Here is a 22,572-nt window from a genome sequence, read left to right as displayed (position 1 = left end):
CCACCACAAGTCTAACAGCTTATGCTCTTCCGACTCGTTGGTTGTCTGGCTCCGCCAACAGGAAACAATACACAATAAAGCCTGTGTGTTATTCCCAATGAATTATACTATGGGTCATGCCAAAGTTAACTTCAAAATGATATATACTTCAGCCCAAAACCCTTTTCCCCCTTATGCTCGCCCTTAACCTCCATTTATCCGTGCAATCGTCTATAGGAGGCACATTTGCCCAGAAGATACTTTTCTTGGAAGCGTCTTATCGTTTATCGACGCTTGCTTTTGAGAAGTATTGGCCGTAGTAGTAGTAGTAGGATATGGCTTCAAGGGCTCTTGTTGCTCAGCCAGCGGCTTTCATTGTCTTAGATTCAGCGTCTGCAGCTTGCCTTGGCTTGCTTGTCACTGACCCTCTTCCTTTCGCCCTCGACACCCTTATAGAGAAAGTAAGGGAGAAAGTAGAAGGGCAAGATAACACAGCTAACGTAGTGAAGTTCTGCAGAATGATAAAGTAAAGGGAGAGAGTTTGGGCCAAACCTAGAGGAAAAAGCTTTCCTTTTTGTCTCTGCAAGGCGTCCTCGTTGGAAAAGGCCCGAAGGCAAAAAAATAAAAATAAGAACAACACTATCGAAGGTGGAGACGGACAAAACTTACCTTTTCCCCTCATTCTTTCATTAACGCGATTAGCATCATTTTAACTCCGCGAAAAATTAAGCCAACCAACAAACAGCCAGAGAACCAAAGCGAATCGCTCCCGCGTATTCAGTCTTCGACTCACTGTCAGAGCGGCGTCACCTCTGTGGTCGACGTAAAGTAGTAAGTTCTTGTGAGTGGCATCGGCTGCTCCTGCGCAAATTGCCACTGCCGCACGTTTTGGCAAGGAGGCACTGAGTTTTTTTTCACTAGGCCTGAACAGGCCACGGAGTACTGCCGTGTCTGTGTATGCGTGTGTGGCCTGCTACTAAACTGAGTGCAGTAGTTACAGGTTTATTTCACCAATTTTATGCCTCACTGAGCCACTCTTCGGCTAAGCCTCTCATTCACTCCTCTCTAAGCGTGCTGTTCCCAGTTTCTTGCGCAGCGGTGCTGCACTTGGGTTTCGCTCTAGGTGCCGAAGGGGGGCCAGTCTCGATTGCCATTCGCGCAAAGCTTTCTTTCTCTCCCCTTTTTCTGTATTTTCGTTCGTGCAATTTTTCGGTCATTTGCTTCGACTGTTACGCTTCTTCTTTCCCCGTTCCGAAGGATTTCTTCTAGTCGGGCCTTTCCCGTTTGCCCCATATCGCGCCTGCTTCCGAGAAGGGATGCCAAAACAACAAGCAGATGTCCCTAAATGCTCCACATCGATAAATAAAGAAGCAAGAGGACCGCAGAGAGGATCTCTTGCGTTACCAACAGCGCCAGCAGTTGCAGCAATAGGCGATGGAGGCAGCGACAACATGGGGTACTAGCAAATGCCGTTCTTCGGAAGAAAAACGATAGCATCAGGATAGCAAAAGTCATTGTAGTAGAAATGCTAGAGGTGGCTACGCGGTAGTGCGTCCTCACTGCTAGCGATACGCGCTCGGTTTTCGGAAATGGTATTGTTATCGGTACGCATGTGCGAAACCACTTAAGTTCGCCAAAACTATCTCACCTGCTGTCTACAAGAGCTTTAACTGGTACAAGTGCTCAGAATACCAGAGGACAGTGAAGGAGTAGCTAGAAGTAGCAAAGGGAAACGCTGCTAATGCTAAATACCAATCGCCCACACGAAAAGGAAAAACATATGGGTGTATAATACTGCGTACAAAATACGAAAATAAATTACAACTATAAAATGCTGCATGCTTAACTGTGAACTATAATGTAGAACTGTACAAGAGCAGGTAGTTGTGTTCAATCTTAAGGCAGGTTTTGGAACAGCTCATAACAGTAAGGTCTTCTGCCTTTAATACCGTAATTAACTTTCGGTTTCGTACTTACTACGCATTTATTTCGCCTATATCAGAGACGATTATATCTGTCGTCAAAATCTATCCGTCAACTTCCATCGATCTTCATTTCATAGGAAATATAGTAACTCCTACAACAACCATTTGCAAAGTTGGTCTAATTTAAGGACCACGCCCTTAACGAAAAAATGTTTACTAAGATATTGGATTGTGGGACTAGTTCACTAGCTCTTCAAGGTACGTAGATACACACTGGGTAGGCCTGTTTACGAGTTATTTTTACAGTTCGATAATTAATGCGACGCACGCATGACAGTTTGTTAAATCCGTTCCGTTTCAAATTGCTGATCTATTACATCATGGATTAGATTTCTAATGTAGTAAATTAGCGGTAATTCCAATATTTGTACTGTTTTGTGTCAAAAAGCCTTAGCCCGCCAGAACGTTAAAATCATCGCCTTTGAATGCACCGAATCACACTACGCTCTAACGAAATTTCAAAAAATTAAGAGTCAACAACGCCGTCAATATTTTGACTTACCGAGCGCAGTTTCACATTTGCACCCTATATGTACAACAAAGTGTGCTTCAGTTACTCGCTATTCATGTGGCCGTACTACACTGAAACCTCAACAATTCATTCCTCGTTCTGCGCTCTCAGTCATCAAGTACCACATAGGCTAAACATTATCCCCTCAGACCCTTCTTAACGAAAATAATTCCACTTGCGTGCCTGCAAAAACGCCTTCAGCTGTCCTTCGCCGACTATTCAGACTCCCTTCAGCGTACAGATGGTCGTTTCTCGTATAACAGTTGATTGTTCCCATTAGCTAGTAGGCTAACGACAGCGAACTTCCAAGCGTAAGTCACAACGCTACGGATGAGATCGACGACTGGAAGATCAGTGCGTTTAAGTAAACGACGGCGGCCGCTCCACTGGCATTACAGAACAGGGACTCGCACCACCGACACGAAATTTCTAAGACCAAGACGACTACTACAGTGTTTAGTAGTTGGTATGTCGAGAATTAGACTTACGTCGCTTATGTTCTTCTGCTAGATCAGCGACTCGCTGCCGGCCGGTCGGTTCACCGGCTTCGTCATCGAGACTCAGCGCAAAAGGGCCAATGCAGAACACGAGTGCTGGGGCAGGGCATTGGGTGAGAGGGTGTTGGCATGCAGTAACGAGTCCCCACTGAACTGTAGTGGAGACATAGCGTACTGTGGGGCTACACAGTGAAACGCTGCCGAGAGAAAGGCAGAAACCGAACGCGGAAATGCAAGTGCATCGAGCTCATATAGATCTGACCGTTTTTGCGAACTGGGCGGTCCACGCCAACCCACATAGGGAGAGCACACTGACTACTACCGTTGTCTTTCCCCGAACTTGTCTGTGCGCGCCTTGAAGCTTAGGGTGTTCTATAAAGTTCGTGCAGGCGCCGAGAAAGGAAATTAAAGGGCGGCGCTTACATAGGCCCTATTGGTGGCGAGCGCCTTGTAAGACGGCGCATATTTCCTTTACCGGTAAGCTGGCTGTTGTCGTGCCAACGCGCGGATATAGCTAGTGGAAACGTTAAGGTTGGGGCTTATAGCTAGGGAGTCCCGCTTATACAGCGCTTTATAATATTGGCGGTACGGGCAGGGGATGGGCTGTCGTTGTCAAAATGTACCTTTTCGTACGTTATACTTTTGCTCTGGCTATTACTGTGTTGAGTCAACTTTAGTCTACTTAAGCATTACTCTATACGCAGAAGAAGACAGGTTGGACTGATCGCAACGGGCTTTTGGTTGAGAATACATGTTAAAGAGGGCTTCTTGTTACGTTATCTGGGGAAATCTGGTAGGCTCGGTGGATTTGGATAATGCCGTGGCTGATGTTTCCCGCAAAGTTGAATTACACGTAAATAATATTAAGGACAAACGGATAAAAATTACAAATCTGCTGTTGATATTTCAGGCACAGTTTTTTTTCTTTTTTTTTTTTCTCTAGGTTATGTGTGTGTGTGAGTCTAAGTTAGTTATATTTAAATATCATACAAAGCTTAAATGATATTTCTATTGTACGCCGCGTACAACGATGTCATGTATCTCAGCAGATTTCTAGCTTGCATAAAAATGGAGGCCAATGGCAAGAGACAATGGAGTCCGTTTCTAATGAAGGACCATTTAAACTATCTCTATTAAATGGTCAGACTACACCGAGTCGTATTGCATTGGCGTCACTTTGACAAGGTGTACCGCCTGCAAAATTACACAACAACGAGCAATAACATATCATATCGCTGTTCGTGCCGTTAAAGCGCAGAGGCAGCGCTACGAGGGAAGAAAACACAGGAAAAGAAAAAGCAGAACTCAAGCAGCGAGTTGAATTGGAGCTAGGATAAAGAAAAATGCGACAGTTATGAAAAAATGCTTGTGCCATGCACAGCATTTCGTATTTATACTGTATTGCCTCTTTCATAAGTTCAATCGCTGTTGCTGGTCCGTTTCTCTGACGTTCCGACGATGTCTCAGATCTGCCTGATAGCTTGTGCAATGCTCTGTATATTCTGTTGAGCTAACCTCAATGGCAGCCTCTGTTTCTTTTCTGTGTGGATGTTCTTGCTGGCGGTGCTAGAGGTCTCCTACGTTAAGGCAGCGTCGTTCCTATGCACCCCTTTAGATGTCTTCTATTTCTTCCTTCAGCGTCGCGTTTTCGGTAGTGGACTGGCTGGCGCTTGTCGCTCCACAGTAGTTCGGTTATGTCCGCACGGTCGATGGTCCAATGAACCCGCAGCGAGAAAGAACGCTCACTACGTGAGCAGTTCATAGACCGCCTAGCGAGACGCAGGGGCAAGACACGGCAGCGTAGGGCATACTAAACGAAAGAATGAACGAAAAGGAAGCGCGCAAATAACAAGTCCATTTGACTCTTCGTACCCTCTGCTACCACAAACCTCTTTCTCTTTTTGCCTAGTCTACCTCTGCTCGTCACAACTGAGGTCGTCCTAGATCCCCTAATATCTGAGTCTTTCTGGTTTGATTTCGTATCTTTGATTCCCTTTTCTGCTGTGTCTCGTCTGATCCCCGTTCTACTGGCAGAGCGAAAGAGTACGAATAAGCTGAGCGACAAACGGATTCAAGCATTGGTGGGGACCTTCGTCTTTGTCCATCTATTCGCCACTGCTTCCCAGTTCCCTAGAAATGTTCAAGACTCGACGGAAGCAAATGTGGTTCGCTACTGCGGCCACAATCTGAGGTCCAGCCGGGATCAAAACATCCCGCTGAAGATGACCCAACCAGCACAATCGACGTCGCCGAAAGTCTTCAGACAGATATATATACAGGGACGGGGGGGTGTAACTGCATGGGGTATCGCTACAAATCCCACTGACTACTTATCAAGCACCCCTTATTATTCCCAATGCCTCTGCTTCGTGCACCAAACAGAGTTCGTCAAGCGTGAAAGCTAAACTTGTAGAAAAGTGAGAGCGTTATATAGCAGCGGGTGTAGCAACACCAGCAGCATCAGTAGCAGTCGTAGAAACAGCAACGATCTCTTTCCCGGCGTATAGGGAGGAGAAAAGGTCCAGCAGCTGAAAGAGTCGGTGTAGGGGTTTGTAAAACCAGTCTATGGCCCCGGCGGCGACGGGTGGTTGATACAAAGTGAGACGAAAGGCCAAAACGAGGCTGAAAGGTGGCCTGATCGTTGCCCCTTTCGAGTCGGCCCTAGCAAAGAGTAGCTCCAACGAGGGACGGGCACTTCTCGCAAGGCTGAGTAAGAAAGCTTGGAGTGAGACTGCGGACGAAAGCGTGACAGGGAGAAAAATAGATAACATGATGATAGCGGATAAGTACGAGAAAAAGAAAATACGACAGGCTGGACGGAATGAGTAGCGACCCGCAACTCGGTTGAACTGGATGGGTTCCTGAGTTCATTCAGGCCAATGAGAAAGCCTTGGACTGGCTGAAAAAGCGCAGTCTTTTCTGCAGTCCCGTACTAGGTGCATCCAATGGCGTCGTTTAGTATTTTTATGCATATTGTTATGCTTTATACCGAGTTCTCTTAGTAGTGCGTTAAAAGAGGTAAGGTAAGAGAAGCACGTCAATTCTTGTCATCTTACTTGATAATAAATGCCGCCTTGGGCTTGCCGGTTAGAGAATTTAGGAGCTTTAACAAGGAAAGATCACAAGGCTAGCTAGTTGATGCGCAGCTCCTTTTCTGAGACGTCCGATGTTAGCTTAGTTCGCACATCAGTACGACCAATCTGCGTAACCACAGGCATCAACAGAGCAGGCTCAGAATAAAATAGATGGTATAAAGTGCGATTTCTGCCTGCCACTAGCCGACTTGACGCCATATAGCAAGAGAACGGATGTACTCTATCTAGATTTTCTTTACATGTTGGATCCCTTTTGCCCCTGCTATTCCGCTTTGGCGTCTGCTGCCGATGAACACCGGAACCATATGGTTGCTTGATGGCTGGCTGTCTGCTGGCGTCAATATGTGGTCGCCATTATGGTGATTGTCGTTACGCTCAATACCGATGCATCCTGAAGCCCGTTTGTAGCATAGAAGTCTCTATGCTTCGACACAACGAACGACTACGGTGTCGACAGGGGCCATGACGCTGTCTGCTGATGTCACAGTCGATGCTGTCAGGTGACGAGAACAGACGAAGACGACCGTCAGAATCTAACCGTATATGAAACGGAGAACGGCTCCGGGCAGGAACCGCCGGCAGCAAGAGCAGCATGGAGGCAGGCAAATAGACAGACAGACAAGCAGGCACAAAGAACAACTAACTAACAAATATACAAACGACGAACATGAACGTTTAAGGAACAGAAGGAGAAGATGAGACCGACTGTATTAGGATGATGACGACAATGTCGACAGTCTCGATAACAGGAGAGAAGTAACGGAAAAAAGCACGGCAGCGTCGGAGGTGAGAGCGGGTCTCAGAATCTGGCGGACTCTCGAGCTGGTTTCTAAGGGGAGATACGGGAGAACGACGACGAAGGACAAGTGACGATGGATAATGCCGCGAGGAAAGAACGAGATCAAAACACGCAGCTGTGCAGTGAGCGCACAGGTGGACGAAGTAAAAGAGGGAACCGGACGGGTACGACAGTTGTCAAGGGAATGTCATAAATTCGCCGGATCTCAGAGAAGCAAAGGCGATAGGCGCAGAGAGATATAAAAAATAAAAAAAGAAGAATGATGGGGCAAAGGAACGTAGGATCTGGGCACTGAATGCTGGGAAAAGCCCTGTGCGCCGCTTCGACAGCCGAAGGGCAACGGAAGACGAGCAGCAGAAGTGCGACCGCCGGCGGAATTTAACCTGAAAGAGCAAGGCGTTTCTCTCTTGCCTCTCGGCGTTGCCGAAAAGGTAACGCTTGTAACAGCAACTAACACAACGTACTGCACAGAATCCCGAATCCCACTAGGACCCTTTGCGTTCTCGCCTTGAGCCCCTGCCCGATGATGTCAGGATAATGTTCGCCACTTGCTGCTAGTGCTGCTTCTGCTGCTATTTCGTCGACGGCGAAATAGCGCTAGGGTTGCTTTTATGCAGCTTTGAGCACCACCAGCAAGGCTCGCGCATTGCCGCCTTGTAGAGAGAACTAACAGGCGACGCGTTTTTGTATCGCCCACTTTAATGCCGCTATAAGAGCCCGTTAACTCCGAATGAAATAAGATATACGTAACACTTTGACGGGCAGTCCCGCTATATGTATCTGATATTACACCGGATTTGCTGTTTATTTTCAAAACAAACGATATCTGCGAAGTAGCATTACACTGTATCAATTTTAAACATATATTTTATTGTTAATGTCTAAATAAAATGCGCCTTTCGGTCGGTACACGTTAGAGTTATATATCTAACGTATAAGGCCTTAGTTCTCCGACGCCTAGAGCTACGCTCATTTTAGAATCGTACTTCGTAAACGTTCGTGCGGACATCATTGCCACTATCACTTCATCCAGCGAATTCTGGCTGGTTTAACCAGGCCGATTGCAGACGAAGAGTCTCGATGGATCTCTCCGTCGATCCCATAGTTGACTCCAACTACTGCAGTCAAGAGGGGAAATCAGTCCGCTGGTAGCCACAGCGAAGGTGGTGGCTAAGGTTGCTATAACGTGGCCGACTATGGTGGCCACGATGGTTCACAGGTTCTTGTAGGAATTGAATTGAATTGCTAAAACGATATCGGCACTAAAAACAGGGCCTGGGTCACAACTGGCAGCAGCGTCCAACGAAAGAACGGGTGTTTCTGGTCCCAGTTGAATTCCCCGGATGTCCAGACGAGCACGCCATGAGACGTCGTCGGTATCTGGCCCACTGGGTGTGTTGACGAGGGTCTATCGTGAACGTGGTTCATTGGCAGTTTGGAAGCTATCGCAGGAAGCTCCTTACTCTTTGGTGACGGCGCATTGTCAAAAAAGCCCACGACCACCATCGCCGCCAGCCTCGGGATGCACAGAGGGCGATGACATAATTGCAGCGAGTGGGGTGGCCCATTAGGGGGAATCGGCGGTGTGAGGGGTCTTGGGGACTCCTGAAAGGAAGTAGGGGCGGCCAATTATATCCGGAAATTGTAGCATTTTAATCTCAAAGGTCTCCTTTTCTCTTTTTCGCTATCGTTCTGATCCCCTTCCTGGTTTCGCCGTCTGTGGCTCTCCTTTTTTATGTTCATAGGCGGCGTTGTCGTCGCTTTCCCTTCTGGTTCTTACTGCTTTTCCAAGTTCTAGCTCTCTAGCGCTCTAGTTTCCCGCAGTCGAAACCTTTTACTTAGCTGATGTCAAGCTTCGCAGCTCGTAAAACGAACGGCAGGCATCGTAAGGGCTTTTGAGGCCCGTGAACCGTATTATGCAGGCCGAAACAGAAGTGCCAGGCAAGGCTCAGATCCCAAAGATTGAAAAGGGCCGCCGCTGGGGTGGTCAGGAGTTTTCTAGAAGAGTCTACCAAAGGGGGGTTCGAGTAGAAAAAGAAATAAGGATCGAGCAACACTGAAAAAGGGTTTTCTCCGTAGGCACCATTGAGGTGTTGGATTGCTGCTGCTTCTGCTGGTGCTAGTATGGCTACTTCCTGCTGAGGATCCCGGTTACTAGAATCACGCACCGCCGCATTGCATGCAACGGCTGCTTCGAAAGAGTGAGCAAAGGGGTAAGCCAAAGGAAGATATAATTCATCCTAGTGCATAGTTTGCTAACAGCGCAACGGCTGTCATAGTTATCTCAGAAAACTCGTAGCTGCTGCCACATCCACCTTCGACTGCCCAGCTAGGGTCTCTGAACAACGAATTGCAACCACATCGATGCAAAATTTTGCCAGTCTTGTGACTTAGCCTCATGAGAACTAACAAGTCCGAACAACTGGCTTTTCCATCGAGCAGCTGGCATCTATAGAATTAACAGAGGAGTCGACGAAGCTAAGGCTAACGAAAGAATCACCAAGGCCTGGCTACCATGTCCTTCTATCATCTTCCATTTCACCGTTATCCTTGGCTAGGAAAAGTGAGTATTTTCCCTGCCAAGGCTGGGAAGAAAGAACGAGGCGAGAATGACCGAAAAAAAAAAGGGCGAGAGCCGGATAGCTCAGCAGTAGGAGGATTGTAATTACTTTGGGCATTATCTCCGAAAAAAGACTAACTAGAGTGTCTGGTAGTAGTAGTAGTAGTAGTAGCTATAGCGTGTTGACGTCCATGGTTACTACTGTCGCATTTTCTCTTGGATGAGCAAGATGGTAGACGACGCGTGTTGAGGCCTAGCAGCCTAAAAACGACGGCAGCATATTTGGAGATCGGGAACGGTGCTGCCGTTGAACGAAGGCGATTGTTTTCGCCGCCTTACTTGTGTGGAGCTGAGAGGATTCTGTGTGTTAGACGGAACAGACAGGGTTATATCTCGTCTGTGTGGTAATGTAGACTACTCTTAGGTAGCTAGATAGAACCAGTCGAGATGACTCGATCCGGCGTGATGCAGGCCCGCGAAACGAGTTCATGATTGGCCACAATATATGACTATAGCTAGGTGTACTGCTATTAGTACTGCTATTTTGTGTTACTCTTTGGATTCGATTTCCACTGTTTGAAAACACTAATTCGATATAATTTATTTATACTGTCTTTTTTGGTTGCTATTGCAGGTAGGGACGGAATCGAAGAGAGAAAACTCTTCTGGTCCTCGTATAAATTCGGTATGTGTGATGATCCGTGTACTCCGAAGGAAAATCACGTGTGTATAAATTAGTATAAAAATACCTTTTATTCGTAAGTGCTTGTTGGTCCTTAGGTGCAGTCGAATATTAAGGGTTTATTTGTTATTTGTTTACTTCCATAAGTGGGTCTATTGGATTACGGATAACTGAAAATTGAAATCAGCAGGTGTTTTGCTTGTGAAACGTTGTTTTTCGGACACGAAAAAGGCTTAAAAGGAGACAAGAAATAATTATGTAGGATTCGTATATGTTACGCTGCGGTCATGTGAAGCCGCCTGTCTGGACCTTGGGAATAATATTAGCAGTGAGGAAATCAAAGCCAATGGACCCGTGACTAGAAAGCTCAAAAGACTCCGTTCCTAGTAATTAACTTGTGTTAGCCTTCACTTTGTATAAGAAACGATTTTTGCGACCGGGAACAGCTAATCTATGTAGATTTTTATACGTCCACCAGACAAGACCCAACGTAGATAGTGAACTACTTATCATTAGCTCTGCGATTTAACGTAATTCTTAGAATTACATACATATAAATAAGTCGACAGGGATCGTTCGCGCTACTGATTTGAGAACATTATCTAATAGCTGCTTCAACCGGACGGTCCCTGTCAAGCTCCTGACTATTGGAGATTTTGAGACAGACAAGGTACGAGCTTTCAGGCTTTAGCTATACTCGCTATACTTTCTTCTTCACAATCCAAGGTAAAGCCTCACTCACCTCGCTTAATTTATTGTTTTGCACAATTTACACTTACTTTTTCTATGTATAGCTACAGCTATAACTGCTAAACGAGCATATACATTTTACGTACTTCTTGTTGCCAATGGGTCTAACGGAAATCAAGGAATGGTTCATTGATTCTCTTTCGCTTCAAGTGTTTCACGTTAGCCTAAATGAGACATTGCTACCGCCTTTGCATGTCGAAGTAAGCTCAGTTATTAAGCCACCTCGCTGTCTTTGCTTGCTTACTATAGACTCGCTGTGCCCACTAGAAAGTCAAAACAGAAACGGATCCGATGGATTAGGGAATCATTAAGTTTAGGCCTGAATATACTAACATTTCTTGACGCCTTCCTAGGTGCTAGGTTGTGTCTTTCCATGCTTGGCTGGGGTCAGTCTGGCGTGTGGAGCTCGCTCGTCCTGCTGGACTCTGCTGTACGTGCACTGGTCTTAGCTGCTAGGTCAAATTTCCTCTGGGTTTGTCGGTTCTTGAAAAGTAAGGGGAGGAGCGGCGAGATCAGCGGTACCGGACATACAGGAAGCCGCGATAGGTTCGTTTAGTTTAGAGAACGTTGAAGGCATGAGTCTTCCTAAGCATAAGGCAGACTTCTACCCCTTTTTGCCCTTCACCCCCTTTTGATACCCTTTCGACTAAGCAAGCAGCTTGAAAAGGATGAAACAAAGTTTCACTCTTGCACTTCACACCTATTCCATGCTGCTGTTGTTGGTGCAGATACTGCTGGCCGCTTGGCCTATTTCACAGTTTCCCAGGCAGGGCTTGTCAGACTGACTTGAGAACTGTAAAGTGGTGCGGCCTTAGCTTGCCTTTGCAAGCCTATTGCAAAGCTGCTCGTGGAAATTCTAGCACTAATGTCGGCTTTTCCTGATTATCCCTGTGGCCGACTAAGCCTACTTCCTAAGGTGAATCGACTGTGGAACACAAAGTACCAATACCTTACTTAGTTCGCCGCTGTACTGCTGCAAACCAAACGAGAGACAACGCGTGCGAACGGCTCAGGGGAAACTTCGAGGAGTACCTACTTACAGTAGCGAGCAGCAAAACCAAAACAGAACCTATCTAATAGCGCAGCAGCAATGAGACGATGGGAAGGACTTCTTTTTCTCCCTCCTTCGTGCTTTGCAAACTTGGCACCAGTCAGTAAAGGAGAGCATTGCAGTGCAGGAGTAATTCGCCGCAGTTCACATGGCCAACAGGCTCTGAGCGTTGCACGGGAGTACACGAAACAGGGGGCGGCCGTAGCTCGAATAGGCTTAGACAGCAATAGATTTAGGAGTTTAACTTGGTCTGAAGTAGTTCAGAAAACGAGACTGCGGCCTACCGAAGCTGCCTCGGGTACTGCACCTACTGGACATTGCTAGTATTTCTGGTTCTTTTTCTGCTGCTATCGGCTGGCGGCGGTTCCGTAAACAACGCAAGGGAGTGAAACAAGGATAAGTTGCATGAACGGAATGAGACGGGTTTTGAACAAACCACAGTCTACCAGGTGTAGGTAATAGCGTCCACCTGTCAATACCATGTATATAATATTGTATACATAAAAATATATATAAAACATTTATTTCTTTATAGTAAGCGTTTTGCTTGTAAGGGTCGTTTACTTTAGATAAACTGTTAGAATTGTAAGCTAGGTAGTTTGTTCGTTGTGCCACCCGGCGGGGCAACCCTCGGAAAGAAGAAATGAACAAACGGACGCTCGAGAATAGCTTACACAGCTGAATCAGAAGGAAATGAGCAATCCACAAGTGGATTAATTTCTTTCTGACCGCTTATTGCCTAGGAAGAGTCGGCAGATTTAGCGTCGGGTAGATAGATCAAAAAATGTGTAACTTCTGTGTAAGCAGAATTCGGGCGCTGCTAGGACCGTGTCGCTGGACGTCTCTACCAGTTAGATGAGTACTCCGTTTGCCTGTTCAGTTTCAGTCTGATAGGAAATTTTATTTCCTTTGGGTCGCAGAAAACAACCGAAGTTTCTTCGTGCAAGGAAGTCAAGCCCGATTCCTTTGGAACATTTGTCGGTCGACCGGTCTGGAGCCACCGAAGCGGGCGGCGTGGCCGGTTCCGTCCCGTCGTCGATCCCTACTTTGGGTTCTGAGGTACGCATTGAGAAGGTTGAATGACTCTAGATTAACCCAAGAAACATCGAAGAAAAGCGCAAGCTACCCAGTCATTGTCAACTTGATTCTCTCGAAAAAGACTTGCTCGAGCTGAACGACTGAGTCGAGTCTGTTCGGGTCTCCTCAACACTCATTAAAAGAACGCTACGCACAAACACACTCACCAATGGCCAGCGGTAAGAACTGACTTGACGGGCTCTTACGAACTTCAGTTTGGGGCTAAAGCCAATTTATTTATTGTAAAAGCGGTGAAAAACGACGCTGTTCCTTTTCGACGGGAAGGAGCAGCTATTGCTTAACCTAAGTTTAAACTCATTAATTACGTAATTGCTTCCTGCTTACTTGTTCTCCGCTGCTGGCATGGAGTCAGTTGTTGAGTCCGATATTGTTTTTAATACTATATGAAGCCAGATAGGTTATTAAGTCATATGTACAGCTTTTGAAGTTGGGTCGTAAATAATTAAAGACATATTATTGATGCGAATGGCGACACGAAGATCCTTCAATGGTAAATACTTTGGCCCAATATGCTTTGTTATTTGCTAGCTATGTGTTGGAAGCTTGTCGAAAGCGTAAAACATACAAAACAAATCCTTCTTTGTCTTTTAGCGTTTTCCGAGCAGGCTTGCTTAATAACTTCTATACGTAAATTGAATCAACCGCAGTCAGGCAACATGCTAAGTTAGTTTCGTCATATGAGAGACACATGCAAGTTAGCGGGAAATGTCAGCTCCACAAATACTTCAAGAAATAATAGCAATAATAAACGTCACAGCCACTTAGAATGTCAGTCTACAATAGCCTGTACGCTCAGACGTAGTTGCGTTCGACAGAAAGCTACAATGGCGATTCGAGCAAAGTCGACAAGCGGCAGACAAAAGAAAACCAATGATTTGATAATATTCCGGCTCGCTACCAACGGGCTAGCGATCCCTGTTCGCCATTGTTCTTCCGAGCTGCTGATCTTCTTGTCGTCCGCTCCGCTCTGTCCGCACCGTCGTCAGCTTTGCCGCGAGAGCCATCGGTACTACCCGCAAATGCCTTTCCCCGTCCCTCTTTGCCCACCTTGCCCCCCATCGTGTTCCCTTCTTATCTATCGTCTTATTCCACCTCTATCGTATTCCCCGTATTGTCAGCGGCGAGCACACTCAAGGGAGATAGAGTATCGGTCGGTAATCGCTCCCCGGAGTCGGTGATAGGAGATAACGAAAGGAAGGCGACTGCAGGGCTGGAGGGCCGGTTATCTCCTATTTAAAATATGATTCGAGAAAGGCCTTGTTCTGTTATAGCCCCTCACGTTTTTAGGGCTATTCTTCTGTTTTTCGTTACTACCACTCGTTCTCTGTCTTTACTGAATGGATATTGCGGCTGGGTTAGGCTCGCTGGATAGACAGCGAAGAAATAAGGGGGTACCCCTTTCCCAGTTTACTGGGGTATCTCGGCTTGCAGGGAGAGAGCGGAATGAAACACGGGTACCAGCTATTATTTCCGAATTTTATTTATTTCAAATGACAAAAGAATGGGAGAGGTGGTTGTCGACTGACCTACCGGGAGGGAGAGGGATAATCTAACGGAGCCGCTGACCCTGTTGATTAACGAGAACAAGAAAATTACTTTCATAAATACCATTATGGTTTCTAGATACATAAAAATAGAGCAAGATCTTTATCTATATAGCTTACGAGATGATTATCTCTGCCGCTGTAATACCATGGATTCTAGTGTTCCTCGTTTTTCAGGTTGAGCTAGATTGAGAACGATGACTTCTTTTCGTTTTTTCGCCTATGGCCCTAACAGTATCAGCACTAGGCCACTGTAGCAACCGAACAGCCGAACGTCGGTCAACAGACTGTAACCCAATTCTTTCGCAGTCCTGCTAAGGTGTCTATCGTGGAGAAGTTTGCTGAGGCCTCGAGTCGCGGGTTCGCGGGCAGGCAGACAAGGAACTGTGGAAGTTTCAAGAGGAAAGCCTCTGGGGGCTGGCTGCCGCCCCGAGACCTGGCGATGGACGGCAAATGAAGAGGGAAGCACAATGGATCTCGTTTTACAATTCGAATAGCAGTTGTACGCTAGCGCAAGGCGGTCCAGGGCTTTGGCGTGTTCTCGCTAGTGCAGGTCCACTTCCCCAATAAATAGTGACCCTTTGCTTTTCTCTCCATGCCTTTTTGTCCCTTTCAAATATCGAGGGCAGACTCCCAGCCTCGGCAGGCAGGAAACTCTAATGGAAATATGTAGAAAATGGTTTCTGGTGGTTGCTAGCTTACTGTGCTAGCTGGCTTGCCCGTCCGCCGTGCATACTTGTTCATCTTATATTCGCCATACCACACTGACAAGCTTCTGCAAGCTTTGCGGCAGAGAATAGTTCAGCTCACTGCTGTCATCAAATACCCAGCAAACGGAAAATGAACGCTTGCCGACATGTTTCCTTTTGCCCTCTACCGCTGTCGTGTTGATTATTAAAACGATGGAGTGCAAGCTTTCATCGTCAACTGTTGCATTGCTCTACGCCTAGCGAATGGCGGGTCGTAGTCAGTTAGTCAAGAACACCAATACAAGCCAATGACATTAGAGCCTGCGTAGACACTCGTATCTGGCTTTGGCTCGATTGTGGCCTACGACCACAGTATCACATATAGACTTTGCAGGCCTCACCATATTTGCTAAAGCACAGCATTGGCATAACTCGGAGTCATGTCGAATCCGCTACCTTCGCCACGATAAACACCGGTACTCGGTCGTTCCAGCGACGATGGAGAACGAGTTCGAGCGACTCAGGCTACTATACTCCGATTTCGTTATTAGGTCGCCGCACGGTATTGCCAAGGCTGTACTGCGTCCAGAGAGTTTTGGAGACGAAGCAACTGGCCTGTATTTTTACCTGAGGAAGGCCTCACTTGTCCACAGTTATTTCACCAACGTCCAGTGCTAGCAAGGCGCCAGAGTCGAGAGTTCCAGAGATACTGGCTAGAGACAGTTGCCTAGATGGGAGAGCGCTGGACGTTGTGGGAGTAGAAATAAGAGTATGGGTGGTTGGGGATTTGAGACAGCGTTTTCGTTAATTACGCTATGGTGGCTAACATGGCCAGGTTTTCTCTATCTCTCTGTAGCAGTCCTCTTCTAATAGTACGATGTCTTAACAACAAGTTGCAGTATTCTTCTTTCGGCCTCTCGTATGGAAGTTCGTAATTTCGTGGGTACGTTTGTCACCTGTGCTCTTGCAGTGCTGTTAGTCAGGATAAAATAGCATAAAATGCAGCCTAAACAACTTCGTCCAGAGTTTGCTCATGTAGCAATATTGCAATAATTCGTATACTAACAAGCCTAGCGATGAAAGTAACGGAATTAGAGAGAAGGAAGATCGGACGATGCGACACTCAGAGTCTGGCCGGACTCCAGACCTAGCGTCTCGATCACCGCTACACATGGAGTCGGCAGACCATACAGAGCCATAAGATGGGCTCTCACCAGAGAAACCCTGCACTTTTTCGAAAAGCTCAAGAGTTGAGCGAAGTTTATCATAGATATCTAATATGATAAGCAAAACGGCAAAAGTGCTAAGGAAGCAAAGAGGCGTGGCAGTCGGACGAGTGCGTTACCGTCACTGCAAGCAGCGACCGCAGAACCGATTTGACTAAACCCGCGCCCTTGTTATCATCTACTTTGCACTATATATTCGCTATATAGACCCTGAAATAGGCACATAGAAACGGAAAAAAGCGGACAAGCGAGCGCAACCATGAAAGAGGGCAAAACTGAACTCTGGAAAGGATGCAGGTCTCCGCTGGTCTTCTCTTACAGCAAGCCGCTTCAATCGCTTTGCTGAAGTTGCTGGTGCTTGTACACTTGGTTGGCAAGCAGGCTCTTCATGCTCTATGGGGTCGACGTCTCCATGGGGTTAGTCAGTCGCCAAGCTAGGTCGCTAGCTTACTGCTGCCTTTCGCTACCCTGTACTTTGCTCGTTGTTGTCCTTTTCTATGCCTCAGATGTTCTTACTCCCAAGGGAGTAGAGATAAAACTTTTCTCCTCCAACATTCGCCGTTTTACGAAAAGGGTACTTCGTGTTCGTTCGTTCCTGCTCCTTCTGGTATACTACTACCAACAGTAGCACCACAACTCAGCTGTTCTCCGCAGGGCCATACGCCCCCTGCAGTGAGCCCTAGTGAAAGGGAAAACACGGAAGACAGAAGACAAGAGGTCACACAAAAGGATAAGAAATGTACTAAAGGCTCTGTTATCTTTCCTCTAGATTCATATCAGGGTTCTTTTTCTTAGCGTTACTCCTCCGGCGACACTTCACTTTGCTGCGTCTCCTGTTACTAGACTTTTACATCGGCTGTCAGCTTGGCTGTTTGTGTATCATTTGCCCTGGCTGGCCATTCTCAGCCTCCGGAGCTTCTAGCTTTGTGCAGATTGTCGTAGGATCTGGATCTCTTTCTCAGTCTTATTCTTCTTCGTTCGTTCTGTGTTTCGTACCATTTAGTTGCGCAAAAGAAACGCTAAGCGGCACGTTACAAACAGGCAGACAAAGAAGTGCAGATCTTTCTTTGGGTTTTTTCGTTTCAAACGTCGAGTACTCGAAACACTCGTCGACGATGGATTGGGTCGGACGCCTTTTCACCCAATTCGGTCTTGGCTCATTCTTTTTGGTTCGTCTGTCTCCCTTGAGATACTTGGGGCAAGTCGGCTTCTGCTTCCCAGCCGAGTGAACGTCGATGAAATTAGAAGAATGGAACAAGAAAAAGATTTAGAGGAGAACTGAAAACTTTGTTCGCTGTTCGCTCGCGCTTAAACAGCTGTTGTCTTTCAAAAAAAAAAAAGAATCTAGCTATAGTTTTTTTTCTTTTAGCTAAGTCCAACTTGAAACGTGTTGAGCTTGCGGGCGATAATTTGCTCTGCTGATTCGAATTTCAAATTGAATTTATAAGTCTGTATATGTTGACTGTATTTACGTCTGCACATAGAAGGCCATAAAGCAGGAAGCCATCTCTGCTGGTAAGACTTACTCGTCTAACTTGTACAGCAATTGCTCGGGATTTGCCAAATATCGATCCCTCCGAGACCACAGATAACATGCAATCGTGGGATGTGAGCCCAATTTCTCTATGTTCGAAGTTCGCTTAGTTTAACCGCCATATAGACCTTGCCAATAATTAGCCCCGAAGTCGTAAAAAGAGTTACGTGTTATATATAGGATATAGTACGACCACCAGATCGCACTATTGGCACAAAAACCCCAGAGCATATTGATACAGTATCAGTTTATTCCAGCCTCACAAAAAGGTCCTATTTGTCCTTGCCGAAGAATCACAAGAACTACTTCATAACTACATACTGTACCGCGCATAAAGCTATCAGGGCCGATCGTTCGTTACCAGTAATTTTTATCAGTAACTGGTTACACGTATATTCATCTGTAGTACAGGGTATAGCCGTATTGATATTGTACGTCCTCATTGCACAATGCAACTTCAATGCCTTACGTCTAATAGGTCGTGTATGGACATACAGCAAGTACATACCTATCTACGTTTCATATGATGATACCAGCATGGCTTTTGACAATAATAGAATCATTTACAAGGAAAGCCACTCTGGTTGTCTGCTACCGGTCTTGCTGCAGACCCAGCTGTTTCCGAATGCAATAGAAACAGGAAGGAACGTGCATGCTCGCAGATTAGTGCATTCTAGCCAAATGGCACTAAGACCAGCCTGGGTTGGCTCCGTCGGTCGCCGTTGCCTGCAGATGTTCCGCCTCACGAGTTCCAAACTACAGATCAAGCGAGGGAGCGTAAGAGCACTGAACTCCGCACGGTCGAAAACCTAACTCAGTACGGCAATTGCTTTTGCTGTTGAGAGCAATAAGACAGTCACAGGACACTACAGTCTAAAAAGGGTTTGTAGGATGTTCTACAAAGCCTTAACGGGATGGCACTTCGGAGCAGTCGTCGCGAAATACTCTAGCGCTGGGAGCCTAGCACGTATGTCTACTTGAAGAAAACATGTGCCGGCTCGAATCGACAAAAAGGTAAACGCTCAAAGAAATTTCGTTCGTTTATTAGTTGGTAGGGAACGAAACAATATCCCAGTGTTATTCTGTATAAGCAACCCCACTGTGTATTTTATTCAAGTGTTGTATCCTAGAAAGTGACGCGCTTGTAAGGCCAATCCTTAATGAGGTTTGGCTTGGTCCCGAAGGCGTTAACAAAGGCTATGTGAGTGAGAAGCTTGCTAATATCGAACAGATAGAACAACAAAATTCGGTTTGCTTGTTGGAAAAAGGATTGAGTCAACGATTTGACAGAAGGATCGTCAATTTTATGGAGCTACCGTCGAGTTTTAGTTCATTAGAAGCAATCCAAAAACCTATTACAGCTCAGATAGCTAATATAGATTGCGCTGATAATGAGAATCGATAGCGACCCGGCAGAGATAGTAATTCAGAATAGTGGTAGTTTCGATGAGATAACGCTCGAAAACTTCAATTACTTGGATAAATGACATCATTTAGCATCGCATGTAGTCATCGCTATTATTGATGTGCTCAAATATGAAGAGCGTCTGCATGTGTGTGTGTGTGTGTAGAGCTGATAAAAACCTTTTCGATCATTTCCCGCTTTTTCTGTATGCATTTTATTACGATTGCGTGCTTTCATAAGGTATTAGCAACAGAAGTCTACTGCTTCCCTCGGCACGATCCGAATTTCGGCAATGCTTACTTAAGGTTTGCGAGACTATCTTAGATACTAAATAATTCACGCAGGAAGACGTCAACCCCCGCTACGAACGGTGTGTTTGGCTTCCGACACTACTATAGATGGGTACCAGCTTTGCTTCTGCTGTCGCTGTTGCCGCTAGGATCTGCTGATTTCCGGCCAGTATCTGCCCAGATCCAAGCACAGCTAAGCCTGAGTAGGGAACCACAGTGCACACATGGTACAGACTGTGTGATGCAAAAATCTGTGCTCGAGCCTGCAATGAAGTCCAGCTGGGCCCAGGTAGTTGGGCAGAGTACCTCGCAGGGTTTTTTTTATCAATACTTAAGTAACCGAGACTTGTTTTCTTGTACAATGACAAGTTGAGCAAGAACGAGCGTCAAAAGAGGGAGTTAGTGAAAAGTCGAAAGAAGAATCGAATCAGGCTCTGTCAGTAACTGACTGCCAACCAGTCGTTTCGTCTCCATTAGGCCTATGGTCAGTGAGTGGGAGCGGTAAGGGCTGCTGCTCGGGGTGTCAAAATCAGTAGCAGCAGCAGTAGTAGCAAGATCCATGGCACCAGTGCTGTCTCAGCCTATACAGCTGGTGTTGCCATTGGTTACGTCTTTTGCTTGTCTTTTGTAGCTTCAAAGTGACGGCCTTCCGTGGAGACGGACGCATTAGTACATCGAGAGTGGCCCGTGCGGTGATACGAGAGCGGACCGCCCCGACAGGCCAAAGTCCCATGAAGTACCACACGCAGGTCACATGGGACGGTAAAAAATGTTGGCCGCTGACTGCTGACAGGCCTCTTGGCTCCAGGAGGTTTCCACTTAAAATGAGGATTAGACACAGGTCGAACCTTAGCAGTTATAGCGACAGTTGTAACAGCAAAAGCAGACTATGCAGGCGCCACACTGACAGGATGCATTTTGTCGAGCGATGCAGCTCACTCTTTGTTACCTTACATTTTTTCTACCTCCTTCGTTTTGGTTTTGGTGACATATTAATGTCAGCAGCGGAAGCACCCGTACCGCTCGTTGCTAGTCAGCTGTAGCATTGACCGAAGTTTGAGCAAGCTTGCAAGTGATTCCTTAGTGGTACACTCGTTCTCGCTTTAGGAATTGTGGAAGACCTCGCTTCGTCTATCTCTTGTTGCGTTGCCTGTTGGCCTATAGCTTAGGGCCATCGTCGCCACTCATACCGTATGCAGTTTACTAATTGCGTCAGAGCTCTGAAGTTAGTCTTCGTCGATGAACCGGGGTGCTGCTAATGCCGCGCGCAGGAAGCTTGCTGTCTCTTCTTTGGCAGTTTTTGTGATTCCGTTTTTCGTTCGACGATTCTGCCTGCGCAACGTCAGCGCCGACGTAACGCTCAAACTAACAGAAGATGATAGCAAAATTATTTTTACGGAAAGAAGCGCAAGGTGAGAAGTGACTGGAAACATAAGTGTTATCCAATCAAGATAGAACAGTAGATCCGTCACTTCCTGTATCCTTCTGTCTTATCTAAGCTGACCAGTAATCTTGGTTGCGTTTACCTTAGCACGTCTCAAAGCCAGTCTACCCTACATGCACGAAGACAGAGAACTCGTGGGCCTGAGACCTCTACGAAAGATTTTTTTAATCCGTTATAAGGACGTATTCTATGTTTTAAGAATAGTCTATGGTCTGAAGTGCCAACCACCCGCGGATATTCGCGGAGCACCTTCAAGTCCTATGTATACATGCGTGCCTTGTAATGTTTGACGCCAAAGCCTTAACCAGCTATAGGTCGATTACGGTGAATCATACCCTGCAGTGACTGGGATCTGTGCTTGAACCAGGCTCCCTTCTCGGTCGCTCCTATCGTAAAGCTTTGCTGAGGTCTATCCAATCGTTGTACTGTCTGTTTAGCTCGAACGGCATTAATGCAACCATTCAGCAATGTCAGATGGTTAGCGTCAGTTAGACGCCGCCAGTCGACGTTTTCGATTTCCGTAAAGGCTCCCTAGAGACCGTAACTTGGCATAGATAGATAGATAGATAACAGACAGGGATAGCTGTCTTTGGCGCTTATACCTTGAAGTTAATCCTTGGCTAAAAAAAACTTGAAGAGCGCGCGCAAAAAAGAGTTAAGGAAAATCTCAGTATATCCCTAATAAATGTGAACTTGCAACTACCACGTCTACTTAATTTTGCACCAGCAGCAGTTTCAACTAAGACTTGAGTTGCAGTTATCTCATGGAGGACAACAGGAAGCAGAAAACAGCAGCATTATTCGAGATCCCTTCTAATCGTTTTACATCAATGTTACCTTTGCTAAAAGCTATGCCTATAATTTTATTTTTGAGGTCGTCGCCGAAACCGGAACAGAAGTATCTATCGAGTAGAATTTTAGCATTATCTTGATGACTAAATAGTTTTGAAAAGGATATTCTGAATCACCGTCTTGTCCGTTGATTGGTTTCCGAACGTTCGAACGACCCAGATTTGGTCATTGTGCATAGATATGAACAAATGTATCCTTAGCATTAGGTACTACAGCGCATTCACGGATTTTTCTCCTGAAACAAGGCGAAATTACGTTAATCAGTTAGTTGAAAAATCTCTGTCGGCAAAACAGAACGAGAACAGCGCATGATATAGTATACCTTCGTCCCCGTCCGTGGCAAACGATAGGTTCTGCGACTAACACGCTGCCGGTGGTGTTGCGACGAAGAAAAATGAAGTCTTATACTTCTGACCTCGAGAACAGGCTCGTCAAAAAAGACTTAGCAAGTTTCTTCTTCCTTCTTTTTGGCCACTGTTTTTTCCTCGTCTATTGCATCCGCATCGCGCAACAGAGTAATTGGCATTCTACTTTCCCGTTTATCCGAGACCGTGGCCAAAGCGCAACGTGGATAAGTTTCC

At 46.2% G+C, this 22,572-nt stretch overlaps 1 protein-coding gene across 4 annotated transcripts in view; it reads left to right on the top strand.

Annotated features, from left to right (window-relative positions):
- The window catches only part of LOC111259462 (ELAV-like protein 1), a 276,667-nt gene that overhangs the window by 88,401 nt on the left and 165,694 nt on the right, over nt 1-22,572 (top strand). For 2 of the 4 annotated variants that reach the window (XM_022831510.2, XM_022831507.2), the window contains exon 2: nt 10,061-10,111. The exons of the other annotated variants lie outside the window; for them this stretch is intronic. In XM_022831510.2, coding sequence (XP_022687245.1) covers nt 10,061-10,111 — 51 coding nt within the window. The remainder of the gene's footprint in view (nt 1-10,060; nt 10,112-22,572) is intronic. 4 annotated transcript variants of the gene reach the window in all.

The sequence above is a fragment of the Varroa jacobsoni genome, unplaced genomic scaffold, assembly GCF_002532875.2.
Source record: "Varroa jacobsoni isolate VJ856 unplaced genomic scaffold, vjacob_1.0 scaffold_334, whole genome shotgun sequence".
NCBI lineage: Eukaryota > Metazoa > Arthropoda > Arachnida > Mesostigmata > Varroidae > Varroa > Varroa jacobsoni.
The sequence above is the reverse complement of the archived record's forward strand: the minus strand, read 5'-3'. Positions and strand labels throughout refer to the sequence as shown.